The 12689-nt window shown below is 44.1% G+C and overlaps 1 protein-coding gene across 4 annotated transcripts in view; it reads right to left on the bottom strand.

Moving 5' to 3' along the window:
* The window catches only part of RNF24 (ring finger protein 24), a 75834-nt gene that overhangs the window by 12027 nt on the left and 51118 nt on the right, over window positions 1-12689 (bottom strand). For 3 of the 4 annotated variants that reach the window (XM_065598355.1, XM_065598354.1, XM_024106381.3), the window contains 2 exons: window positions 12513-12555; window positions 8627-8668 (listed from right to left, as the gene is read on the bottom strand). In XM_065598355.1, the coding sequence (XP_065454427.1) occupies window positions 8627-8668; window positions 12513-12555 (85 nt within the window). The remainder of the gene's footprint in view (window positions 1-8626; window positions 8669-12512; window positions 12556-12689) is intronic. The other variant, XM_065598356.1, reaches the window with a different exon arrangement.

Genomic DNA, 12689 nt, shown 5'->3' with positions numbered 1-12689 from the left:
GTCACATGTGTCAGGGTTGGGAGAGTTTAAGTGATAAGTAACCAAGGGCCTCAGTTCGTTAATCTGACACGTGAATCCAAATCAAAGAGTTTAACATTCTCTGCATTTAATACAAATGACTGGGCTCTAATCACCCCAACACAACTTATCGCCTTTTATCGCGGGGAATGGTCAGACAGACGCTCAGTCGATACAGACTACCCGAGAGCCCTCTCCCCACCTTGTGACATGCTCTTGGTTTAAAAAAAAAAAAAAAAATTCTTAGCGTGTAAAACTCACTCCCACACAACTGTCACTAGCTCTTCATTGAAACGCTTGGCTTAACTGTCAATAGCAGCCACACCTCTCTGGCAATAGGCTCCTAGATCCAGCCAACTTTCCACTGTTGACCACTGGGCTATTTCAAGGGAGCTAATCAGTAAGCATAGTAGAATATGCGCTTGCAGAAAGGCACCAAGGATACTCAGTGATCTATGGAAATGATGCCAGCGAAGCAGAAGCACTCAGGCGATTGTTAATGCTCCATTTGACTTTCAAAAGTGAACAACTAAAGATTATGCACACAAGAAACAGAGACTTCTTTCCTACTCACTATGGCAACCCTGTAAATGACATGTTGTCCAGCACTAATATCCTATTTATAAAATCCACGATGTCCTTCACATTGGCCAAACCACTACGGGGTGCTGAGAGCCATTGAACCAAACTGTAAATCCTGTATATAATGGAAACCACTTCAAGCCAGGGGGTACAATAGCACCCCTAGTACCAGGACCTATGTACCACTACGCCCACTGGATTGCTGGTAAAAAAAATTATTAGGTGGGGAGATATTTGTAGCTGAATTTACAGGTCAAATCGCCTGCCTCATATCTGACCTAGCCAGGCCTTGGCTGTACAAGATACCTAGAGAACCCTTCCAAATCACCTTAATCCTGGTCCATAAGGACTCCTGCTATTCCAGCTCTTCAGCCTCTCTTATTTCAAGACTACTGCGTGGGCGCTTTTCATGGTGTGGATAGCTCTTTGTTCAGAATCAAGTTCCCATCTGCACTGTGGAAGCTACTCTTTTTTGGGGGTGGGTGGGAGGGGCTTAATATAATACAGGATTTAGTCACGTAGTATGGACAGGCCTGACCCGGGTTTCAACAGTCGGCCCAGACCATGCTACAACCTTGGACTGTATTGCGGCCTGGTTTGGGAGGAGGTGAAAATACAACTCAGTCCGAATTACAGTAGAATCTCAGCGTTACGAACACCTAGGGCATGGTGGTTGTTCGGAACGCTGAAATGTTTGTAACTCTGAACAAAACGTTATGGTTGTTCTTTCAAAAGTTTACAACTGAACATTGACTTAATACCGCTTTGAAACTTTATTATGCAGAAGAAAAATGCTGCTTTCCCTTTATTATTGTAGTAGCTTACGTTTAACACAGTACGGTACTATATTTGCCTTTGTTTGGTCTCTGCTTCTGCCTGATTATGTACTTCCGGTTCCAAATGAGGTGTGTGTTTGACTGGTCAGTTCGTAACTCTGAGGTTCTACTGTACAATGTAAGTCCTGGGACTGCTACGCTGTAATTAGGTTTCTCAACATGAAAGCTCCTACAGTGCAGATGGGTCCCAAGCTGGACTTCCCCCAACCTCATTTCCATTAAATCACCAGCAGGGAAAAGACTAGGGCTTTCACCATCCTGCTACTCAGTAACTACCCTTCTTTTAGATCCACCGACTCCTTTCCACTATGGGCAAGCCCAGTCCGATTTCCTTTTAACATTTATTCTGCGTGTTGCTCTTCCTCAGCAGTGCTCTACAGGGAGACTGCCGCCATGGCTGACGTCAAACACCCATACTTTGCCTAGGAGAGGGTTATTCCTTTCTACACTGGGTTGAACTAGTTAGAAACCAAATTTAAAACCAGTTCAGGCCAGCTCAGTTTTAAAACAGGGGTTGGCTGGCTAGTGGTAAGCCCAAGTTTAGAAACAGTATTTTAGGCTAGATCTTCACTGTATGAAAAACTAGGAACGAGGTCCTGGCTAGGAGTAGGGGTATAGGCTAGGAGAGTTTCTAAGTTCGGTATAGACGCAGTCTGACCCTGTCCACCCAAGATGGCTGACCAGTCACGCTAATCCAGTTCAGCAAACACAGCAGTGGCCCAGTGTGGGTGGGGTTCTTCTGAGTTACTTGCTTTCTGTGAGGCCAATGCATTAGTGTCTTGTAAAAGATAAAATAGAGACTACAAACTTGAGGCACATGGTCTAGTGGCATAAACCTGGGAGCCAGTAACTCCTAAACTCTAATCCTGACTCAACCACCTGTCACCTTGGGCAACTCACTTAACCTCTCTGCCTGAGTTTCCCCATCTGCAGAAGAGGGATAATACTCATCTCCCTCACAGACTGTTATTAAGGTTAGTGAAAATCTGTACAGGGCTTTGCATATGTGAAATACTACAGAAGTAGTATCTATAATGATCACCTCCTGCCTTTCCAAGCCCTGAAGCTTATGCAGAAAATACAAAGGAACAGAACATTAAATATCCTGAAGTACAAGTAAAACTAGAGTTGATTGAAGCACATTAAAGGTGGCTGGAGATAGTTATCGGAGGTGCTTGTATGAGGAATACATTTTGATTCCTTAGTCTGAATCACAGGTTCCTCCTAACCCATTTTGAATGCTTCCAACTCCTTTTGCCTCTGATTCTTCACTGAAATGATATTTTCCTGGGGTTGCGTCATTGATACTTGTGCTTGCAGTGGTGCAGGGTTCTTTAATGTGCTGTGCTGTATTTTAATGCTGTTCTTCTCATAGAACTGAAAGCTCCCAAAAGGCAAAGCTCCCAAAAGGCTTAGCAAACAGACAACCCGTCCCCCGGGTGCAGCACACTCCAATGGCAAGAGCTGCAGGAACACGAGGAGTTCTTGACTGCCCAAACCTTTTCAAAGGGAGCAAGATCAATTGATTATATCCAGTCATCAGTCTGGAATTCTCTTTACAGATCAGATCAATCCTGCAGCATAGGCAAACTCTCACTGACTTCAAAGCAGGTTTGCCCAAGTCAAGCCCTCAGGATTGGGCCCCAGATTGCTATCCAGACTTCTTTTTTTCAGTACTGTGAACACCTAGTTTGCACCATGTTAATGGCCTGTCAAGTGGCACTACAGAAAATAGAGCAGACGGGCGGAATCAAAGAGCGCTACAGGACCCTTTCTCTCCCGAGTGTCTGCCAGCTCTTACGAGCAGCAACCGGAGCAGTCAACAGTGCCCAAAAGGTGAATTTTTAGGACGTTTCTTTTCAGCTTTTTCTGAATTAAAGGGAAAAACAATTGCGCTCTGTTCATCTTCCTTCCTAAGCTAGGTTGCGGAAGCCCCATAATTATTTCTGCTGCTCTTCTTTGAGCTCTCTCCAGCTCGCCTACATCTTCCTGGTAAAGAGGTGCCTGGAAGCGAACGCTGCATCAGGGCCTTAAGTACCGCGGACGAGAGGCATCACGGGCAGACTGAGTATTAATATTATTCCAGGTACAGTCAAGTGTATCTCAGCTCCTCCTGTAACTAAACATTCCCACCGCACACCATGAACGCTTCACAGTGGCAGGGCACATGCTGTGATGGGTGAATGCTGGCTAAGAGCCACTGCCGCGTCCCCAGCATCCTGGACATGCCAGTACTTCCGGGAATGGTGTGGGCCCAGATGTGATCCCATTCTTGTGACCTTGCATGTATGGTACGGTCAAGGTCAACACCGCATGGAGGATGCCATTTTGAAGAGCGCACTGCTCCACCTGCATCCGTGTGACCATAGAAAAAGAGGACTACCTGCCTTAAAACCAGGCGAAAGGCCTGCCTAACACCGGCTACTGGATGAAGCAGACACACACTTATTACTGCAAGTCTAAATAACAGAGGTAGAGGAGAAAATGGTGTTTCTGATGGGGAATATTTTTGAGACCGTCCAGCAAACTTCAACGACAGTCCTGTGGGATATTCCTTCCCTACCGCAGTAGGTCCAGGCATAGGAGTTTGTTTCATACATAAATCACTTCTTCATTTAAAATAGCTGCTGGCAAGTCTTGCTTTGGTCCAACGGCATAACTGGCTGTGTTCCCTTAGCTTCCCCAAGGCAGTGGTAGAGTGGTGTCAGATTCATGCTGGTCAGAGCTGCCTCAGGTTCTGCAAGCCAGAGTTCTCTTCTCTCTGATGGCCTGCAATTTAAATGCAGCGTCTCCGCAAGATATCGTGACAGTGCTGACGGCATCACTGTAATTAGGGACAAGTCGGCTTTTCCTGTTAGGAGACTTTCTAGATTTGGAGAATTAAAATTTGTGGTTGTTTCTAGACAAATCAAGCTAACGTCTGGTAGGTGAGTTAACTCAGATTTGCTCCCCTAAAATTCTTTGGAGCTGTGAAACAGGTCGGGGGTTTTATTTCAACTTTTAAAACAGAAATAAAGACATCTGAACCTGGTTTGGGGCATTTCTCCACCAAACTCTGGGGTAAACAAAAAGCGTAAACCTCCCTCTACCCCACCCTGCAGGGAATTAATCTTTAGGGCAGATGGGAGCGCTTGAGAACAAGTTTTACCAGGGCAGAAATGTTTAAAATGCATAAAACAGGCTTTTGTTTGGTAATATTGTCACATTGCACGAGGCTCAACATCCACAGCATGTCAATGGAGGCCGAAATGTTTGGCCTGTGTCCTGAGAGCTCAGAAGTGCGCGCACAAACACACACACACCCTTCTCTAGTAGAGTCCCCAGAAGGGAGAGTGCAGCCTGTTTAATTCTTTTGACCTGGCACACAGATATTTCTAGGTGGTTTAAGTTTCATTCCTTCAGAAATGTCAGCTGGTATACAGACCCCATAAGTCAACCCACCCTGTTTACTAGGATATAATAGTGGACAAGGAAATCACTAGTTTATTTCCTGGCGTAAGGTTTAAATTGGAATAGGATTCCAATCTATAGCTGGAAGTTCATTGATTTTAAAGCCAGAACGGACCACTGTGATCATTTAATTTGACCGCCTGTATAACACAGGCAATAAGATTTCCGTGGATTAATTCCTGCTTGAACTAGAGCAGATCTTTTAGCAAAACATCCAATCTTGATTTAAAAGTTGCTAGTGACAGAGAATCCACCACATCCCTTGGTAAATTGTTCAAATGGTTAATTACCCTGACTGTTAGAAATTCACACCTCATTTTAAGTCTGAATTTATCTAGCCTAAGCTTCCAGCCACTGAATCTTGTTATGCTTTTGTCTGTTAGATTGAGGAGCTCTCTGTTACCAATTTTTTGTTCCCCATGTTCATACTTACAGATTGTGATCAAGTCACCCCTTAAGCTTCTCTTTGTTGAAATAACTAGATTGAGCTCCTTGAGTTTTTCACTACAAAGCATGATTTCCAATCTTTTAATCATTCTCACGGCTCTTCTTTGAGTCCTCTCTAATCTATCAACATCCTTCTTCAACTGTGGACACCAGAACTGGACACAGTATTCCAGTAGCAATCACACCAGTGCCAAATACAATTTGAACCCGTACCAATGTCCATCTAGGCATCTAATGAATCATAGAATTATAGAATATCAGGGTTGGAAGGGACCTCAGGAGGTCATCTAGTCCAAACCCCTGCTCAAAGCAGGACTAATCCCCAACTAAATCATCCCAGCCAGGGCTTTGTCAAGCCTGACCTTAAAAATCTCTAAGGAAAGAGATTCCACCACCTCCCTAGGTAACCCATTCCAGTGCTTTACCACCTTCCTAGTGAAAAAGTTTTCCCTAATATCCAACCTAAACCTTTTCCACTGCAACTTGAGACCATTACTCCTTGTTCTGTCATCTGGTACCACTGAGAACAGTCTAGATCCATCCTCTTTGGAACCCCCTTTCAGGTAGTTGAAAGCAGCTATTAAATCCCCCCTCACTCTTCTCTTCTGCAGACTAAACAATCCCAGTTCCCTCAGCCTCTCCTCATAAGTCATGTGCTCCAGCCCCTAATCATTTTTGTTGCCCTCTGCTGGACTCTTTCCAATTTTTCCACATCCTTCTTGTAGTGTGGGGCCCCAAACTGGACACAGTACTCCAGATGAGGCCTCACCCATGTTGAATAGAGGGGAATGATCACGTCCCTCGATCTGCTGGCAATGCTCCTACTTATACAGCCCAAAATGCCATTAGCCTTCTTGGCAACAAGGGCACACTGAGGCACACTTTTGACTCATGAAGGTGGCAGGGTGGTGCGGGTTGGGAGCAGTGGTGCTAATTGTTGCATGCTCCACTGCAATCCTGGTAGTTAAATACTGGAATAAATTGCCTAGGGAGGTTGTGGAATCTCCGTCACTGGAGATTTTTGAGAGCAGATTAGGCAAACACCTGTCAGGGATAGTCTAGAGAATACTTAGTCCTGCCCTGTGTGCAAGGGCCTTGATCAGATGACCTCTTGAGGTCCCTTCCAGTCCTAAGATTTTAAGAACTCCAGGTTCTTGCTAAAGTAATCAGCAGCGAAATAGTCAGCAATGGCATAATTCTGAACCTACCAAAGTAGACATCTTGCTGCTGTGAATGGGTGCCCTTCCTACCTCTCAAGGTATTGTTTATCTATCTGCAGACTCAGGAAGGCAGCATTGTTATGGCTCATACTGTGAAGGGGGATCTCTGCAATCACAATGGACAGAAGCTTAAGCGGCTGGGTGTTTTTAAACTGGAATGAAGTCCCACAGAGTTTACTCAGCCCAACTCAGGTAGCAACCAGAAATGTACTCATCTGACCCATTACCAAGTCTGAGCCAGAAATCACCGTTATACGGTTATATTTGAGGGACCCACATTTGACTATCATCTTACATACATTATTTCTGTCCCCAAATGCTTCTCCCCCTCCACCCCAAACCCACATCCTGCCCAAACTTCAGTGTAGGAGCCTTTCTGATTCAGCAACAGCAAGTCAGCTTCCACATGCAGGAAGCCGATGATGTGGTACAGAGTATTTCAGAGTCAGGCTTCCAGTTGTTTCATTAACAAATTAGACTTCTAAAATATTCTAGGGAACACCATGACAATGACATCTGTTTACACTGAGGCTAGTTCGGGGACTGGGGATGTGCGTTACATAACATACATATTGTGCTCCCAGTGCCCCATGACTGCTGCAGTCCCTCTCTGCCTGACCATCACTGGATGCTGCCTCAGGCCACGGGCTCTGTCTCTCCATCGCAGTTACCCACCCCGCCATTATTTCTGCTTTGCTCTGGGCTCTTCTGCTGCCTCTATCCCTATTAATTCATGGCAACAACCGGAGCCTGCAGAAGCAGAGAGGCTGTGTGTTGGGGGGCTGTCCTTTCAGACAGCTTCTGCACAGTCACACACACATTTTGGCTCGAGCGTTGAGTACTATGCCATGGCGGCATTAGGGAGATGCACTTTGGCCATCCAGAAGCTGAATGGAAACTAACGTGTTTAAGTTTAAGTGGGGACAAGAGCGGACAATGTAGTCATTAGTCTGTTCTGGTCACCTTCCTGTAACACTGAAACCACATTAAAAATCCAAACTGGGTTACTAAGTAACAATGATGTGGCAACAGTTCCTCACTGCTGTAAACAACCTTTCTGTTCCTAGACAACCTGGTATTCAACTCCTTTCCCACCTACACGTCTACAGTTAAACATGACTATGCTGCAATCAGAGAGGCTGGGTGAACAGTCCCCCTTGTGCTGTGGCCTTCACTAAATCCAGAATGTTTTCCCCCATTAATAAGATCTCCACCACTCTTCTCTCTGCCACCACTCATTTCTCTCAGCCATTTCTAGCCTCCTCCTTGCTGGCTTCTATCTCACCTCTTGCCTTGCTTCGTTCTTTCCAAAAAATGGCCAACAAGCCATTCAGTCATAGATGCCAACCCCCCAGTCATGCCATAACTTCATGTCATCAAGTTTTGTGGACAAAGCTTTCAGGACAAATTGAGCTTAGACGCAAACTCTGTCCCTCCCCCCTCCAATTAAAATATTAGCATAAAAACCCATTTTTTTGTGTCCTGGGGGCTTAAGTTTGGACATTGAGTTCTGCACAGGTACTTAAATAATCATTTTGGGGCACATGATTGGTATTCTGGAATTTAAGAACCAACCAGGTGTAAGCCATTGTTGTTTGCTGTGTTGGTCCCAGGATATTAGAGAGACAAGGTGGGTGAGGTAATATCTTTTACTGTACCAACTTCCACTGGTGAAAGAGACACGCTTTCAAGCTTCCACAGAGGTGTAAAAGATATTACCTCACCCACTTTGTCTCTCTAATCTGATATAAATGCAGAAATGAGTACCCATAACACTAATCCAGAACAATCAATTGTTCTATTTGCTCCTGATCTATTTACACCATAAATTGTAACATGGCGGATTTTTATTTTCATTTTGTTCCCTCTTATCTGTAGATTTTTGGTTATTCTTTATTTACTCTGCCCATCTCCCTCAACTACAAGTGACTAGAAGCAGGAGTGTGTGAAATCTACATGAGTTGTTTAATCATTCCAGAAAAGAACATGATAGACAGCGGACTCCTGAACTGGAGAAAGAGGCCTTGCTCTGTAGGTGTAATAGCTCACTGCAGCCCCAAAACACTTGCTTACCTCATGCAGATTAAGCTCTTTTACTTTTTCCTTTAGAATAACCTGCAAGACAGAGAGACAGCATTAGGACCGGGACGTCTACCATTTCTGATCGCTGTACTTCATTACATCAATTGGGTCTTCAGAGATTTCCTTTCAAAGAAATAAAGCTGATGTAAATAATTTCCTTTGTATTTAATCTTTAACGGAAATAATTTAAAGTGACAGTTTCTGTGCTGTATTTCCTCCACTTTAGCTATATGGATTGAATGTCCCTAACAACCAACTGAGGAGAGAGGGTCCTTGAGCCTGAACATCAACAAAGCAATTTTAGCTCTGCAAGGGGAGCCCAAGTCAACTGTGCCCAGGCCAGCTGTGCCCCTGCTGTGGGTCTTTTATTCCACTACGCTAAGTTTCTCCTGTGCTTCCCCAGGAACCTGGAGCTCTGAAGGACATTTTTTATATAATAGAGAGAGGGACAGATAGAGATCATCAACATAGATATTTTTGAACATTGATATACATGTGTAGGCAAATTATAGCTAATGTTTTTAGAAGTAAAAAAAGCAAAAAACAAAACACCACCAGAAACTCGACAGCCTAAATAAACCAGACATGAATAGTAAACTAGTAAAAACACAGTTTTCAAAATGCTTGCCAAGAACACGTGAGAGAGGGAAGGCAGCTATTGTGCAGATTACAACGGCTAATCCAAAGAAGGGGATGAGATCCAGAGAACCTCCTTCTGAAATCAAATATGCCATCTTCCCATATTGTTTGATGAACTTCATTATTCAGATATTTCCTCCTCTTACCAATTCATCCTTTTCCCCTTGTTTTTGTTCACAGTTCTGTATCCCGTTTGGCTAACTAGCAGGGAGTAGGATTGTAAACAAAGAAAGGATTGTACATTTGTAATGTTATTAATGTCAGAATGTTTGCTCAGACTACAGAACTGAAAGATAAATGACCAAAACACTAAAGAAAGCTGAGACACAAGTGGGTGAGGGAATATCTTTTGTTGGACCAACTTCTATTGGTGGAAGAGATTGGTCTGGAGAAGGTAACCAGAGTGTCATGACTAAATAGAGGCTGGGACAGATTGTCATGCATAAGGGGCCAACACATGTTGCAAAAACACACTTAAAATGAAACGGGCAATTAACACCTCTGCAGTCCTAGGACAAAGGAGGGATATTAGGTTACAAATTGTTGTAATGAGCCATAAAACAAGTGTCTCAGATGATTTTCAGCATCTAGTACAATTATGAATTTAAGTTCCCAGGCTCGTCTTTTGAAAGATGTTCAGGTTTCCTTTGAGGACTAGGACTGAGAGGTCAGATATGGAATGATTGCCTTGTCAAGAGTATTTGCCCACCGGTGATGAGGAGTTTCTGTCTTGTATTATTTTTCTGTGTGAGTTCGTTTGAGAGCATAGCGATGGTTTGGTCTCACCCACACAGTTGCTGTTGATGCATTTGATGAACGGGATGAGGTACTGCACAGGTTACGATAGGCATGTGTAGGACCCATGGATCTTGAAAAGGTGTGTTGCGGGGATACTGATCATCATAGCAGCACAGATATGTCTGCAGGTTTTGGATCGGTTGTTCTGGCAGGGTCTGGTGCCACTCTGAGTTGGTGTGTCCTGGGGTGTGGGGAGTTTGCTTCCGATGATGAGCTTGGCAAGGCTGTGGGGTTGTTTGAAGGCCAGAAGAGGAGGTTCAGGAAAGATTTCTTTCAGAATGTGGTCGCCGTCAAGTATAGGTTGTAATTGTTTGAGGACATCCCATATGGGTTCCACGGTGGGGGTATTAGGGGACAACTAGTGGTGTGTGGGCAGTGTGTCCCCTTCCTCTCACCCTACTGGAGCAGGTTCTCTTGCGGTATTTGGGTGGCCTGTTCTGTGATGCAATTTACTTCTCAGTCCTTGTTTGACTAAGATGTGTATCCTGAACTTTCTCCTTGAAGCAGATTCTGTGGTATCTGAGTGCCTGTCTGTGGAGAACAGATTTCCTGGTGTGTCTGGGGTGGTTACTGGCTCTGTGGAGGTAAGTGTGGTGATCTCTGGGTTTCTTGTCGATTCCTGTCTGTGGGGTTCCATTGCTGAAGCTGGAAGGGGAGGCTGGTGTGGAAGCGTTCGAGAGTTTGGTGAACTGACGGTGGAAATCTATGAGGGAGTTTAGGTCATCTGTCCAAAGGATGAAAATATCATTGATGTATCTTGGGCAGCTCTACACTACAAGCTTGCATCAGCACAGCTGCACCGCTGTAGCGCTTCTGGTAAAGACACTCTAAACTGATGGAAGAGAGCTCTCCTGCCGATCAAGTGCCACCTGCTCGGGGGATTACAGTCGGTATAAATACGTCGCTCAGGGGTGTGGCTTTTTCATACCCGAGTGACTTAATTATACTGAAGTAAGTGTGTAGTGTAGATTTGGCCTCAGGTATATCATTGCTGAGTGTTAATTTTTCCAGAAATTCTTCCTCAAGGTGGCCTTCCTAACCTTCTTTTGTCCCATGACTGCAGAGGTGTTAAATTGCCCACTTCATTTTAAGAGGTTTCTTGCCACGTGCTTAACAATCTGTCCCACCTCACAGTTAGCTGCAACACTCTAGTTACTTTTTCCAGACCTGAACAAGAGCTCTGTGAAACTTCTCTTCCTCCAACAGAAATTGGTCCAACAAAAGATATTACCTCACCCCACCTTGTGTGTGTGTGTGTGTGTCACATCCTGGGATCAACACGGCTACAACACTAAAGAAAGGCGGGCATTTAAATTTATCCTGCCACTAATCTATTAGCCGTGTTTATTTTGAAGCAGACACTGATGTGTGTCTATAGGAGTGAGTGGAAGAAGTTGTTTGATCTGCCAAGAATACTTGGAAACTTTCCCTACAGAGAAATCCCACTATTCCAAATTCAGTACATTGCTTTAATGCCCCCGAGGGTTCGTGTAATCTAACCCAGCAAAATACAGTTCATGGGAACTGAATTTTGATCCACTGGGACAGCACTTTTCTTTTATTGCTGTAGGAGAGGTATATTACTACTTACTGTAAACATGGCAAGAACTGTGAGTCATGTTGCTGGGGCACATCTATTGCCATTGAAGGCAATGGGAACAGATCCCACCACCAGGGCAAGTACACTCAGGTTTTCCTCCCCCCTCCAGTCAGTGCAAGCTCTAGGCACAGAAAGTCAGTGCCTCAATTGGCAGCAACTCTTCCCTTCACCCGGGAAAATCCAGTCAAATACAGGATTTTAATTGATTACATTCATTGCCGTCTGTGAAAGCTTTGGATGTTTTGGAAGGAACTGAACTCTCCTTGCGTGAAGGAGGCTGAAAGTCTTGCATTTTCCCCTTTTGTTATCTAGCCTCACAGAGTTTGACCCAGAGCTCACTACTGGGTTTGAGATGCGATATGCCAGTCAATTTCCTGCCACATGGCTGCTCCACTTATAAATACATTTTTTGAAAGTTGCATTATTATAAATCACTGATTTTATCTATTCTGCTTAGTCAACTCCATCCTTTCTCCATCACTTTGAGAAAGCACCTGGTATATAGGGAGTAACATTAAGAATACAAATCCTAGATTGTTGTAGGGAATAATTGACAACATGCACTGATATAGAGTAAGGCCCTGATTCTGCAAAACACAGGTATGCGGGTAACTTTAAACATGTGGATATTCCCACTGACTTCAATGGAACCACTCACGTGAGTAAAGTTAAGCACATATGTAAGTACTTGCCGAGGTAGGCCTAAAATGGCAAGACAAACTCTGGAACAGCTCAGTGGAAACCTAAAATGGTGACAATCACAAGAAATTAACGGTTCTTGCTCAGATTGATCTGTAAGATGACAGGGAGAAAAAAGTAGTTTGCTATTTAACATCTCACCTGTTTGTAGGCATAAAGCTCTTTGTGTGCCTGATGTCTGAGCCTAGAAATCAAGAAAGGAAAATATGAACAAAATAGGCCAAAATATTAGGATTAGCACGAAACCCAGATAAGAGAAAAAAAAACTTGCATTTTCCCCTCATATTTAATAACTTTTTTTAGCTTTGAAAAATATAG

The sequence above is a fragment of the Chrysemys picta genome, chromosome 5 (assembly GCF_011386835.1).
Source record: "Chrysemys picta bellii isolate R12L10 chromosome 5, ASM1138683v2, whole genome shotgun sequence".
Taxonomy (NCBI): Eukaryota; Metazoa; Chordata; order Testudines; family Emydidae; genus Chrysemys; species Chrysemys picta.
This window is presented reverse-complemented; position numbering and strand designations above follow the sequence as displayed.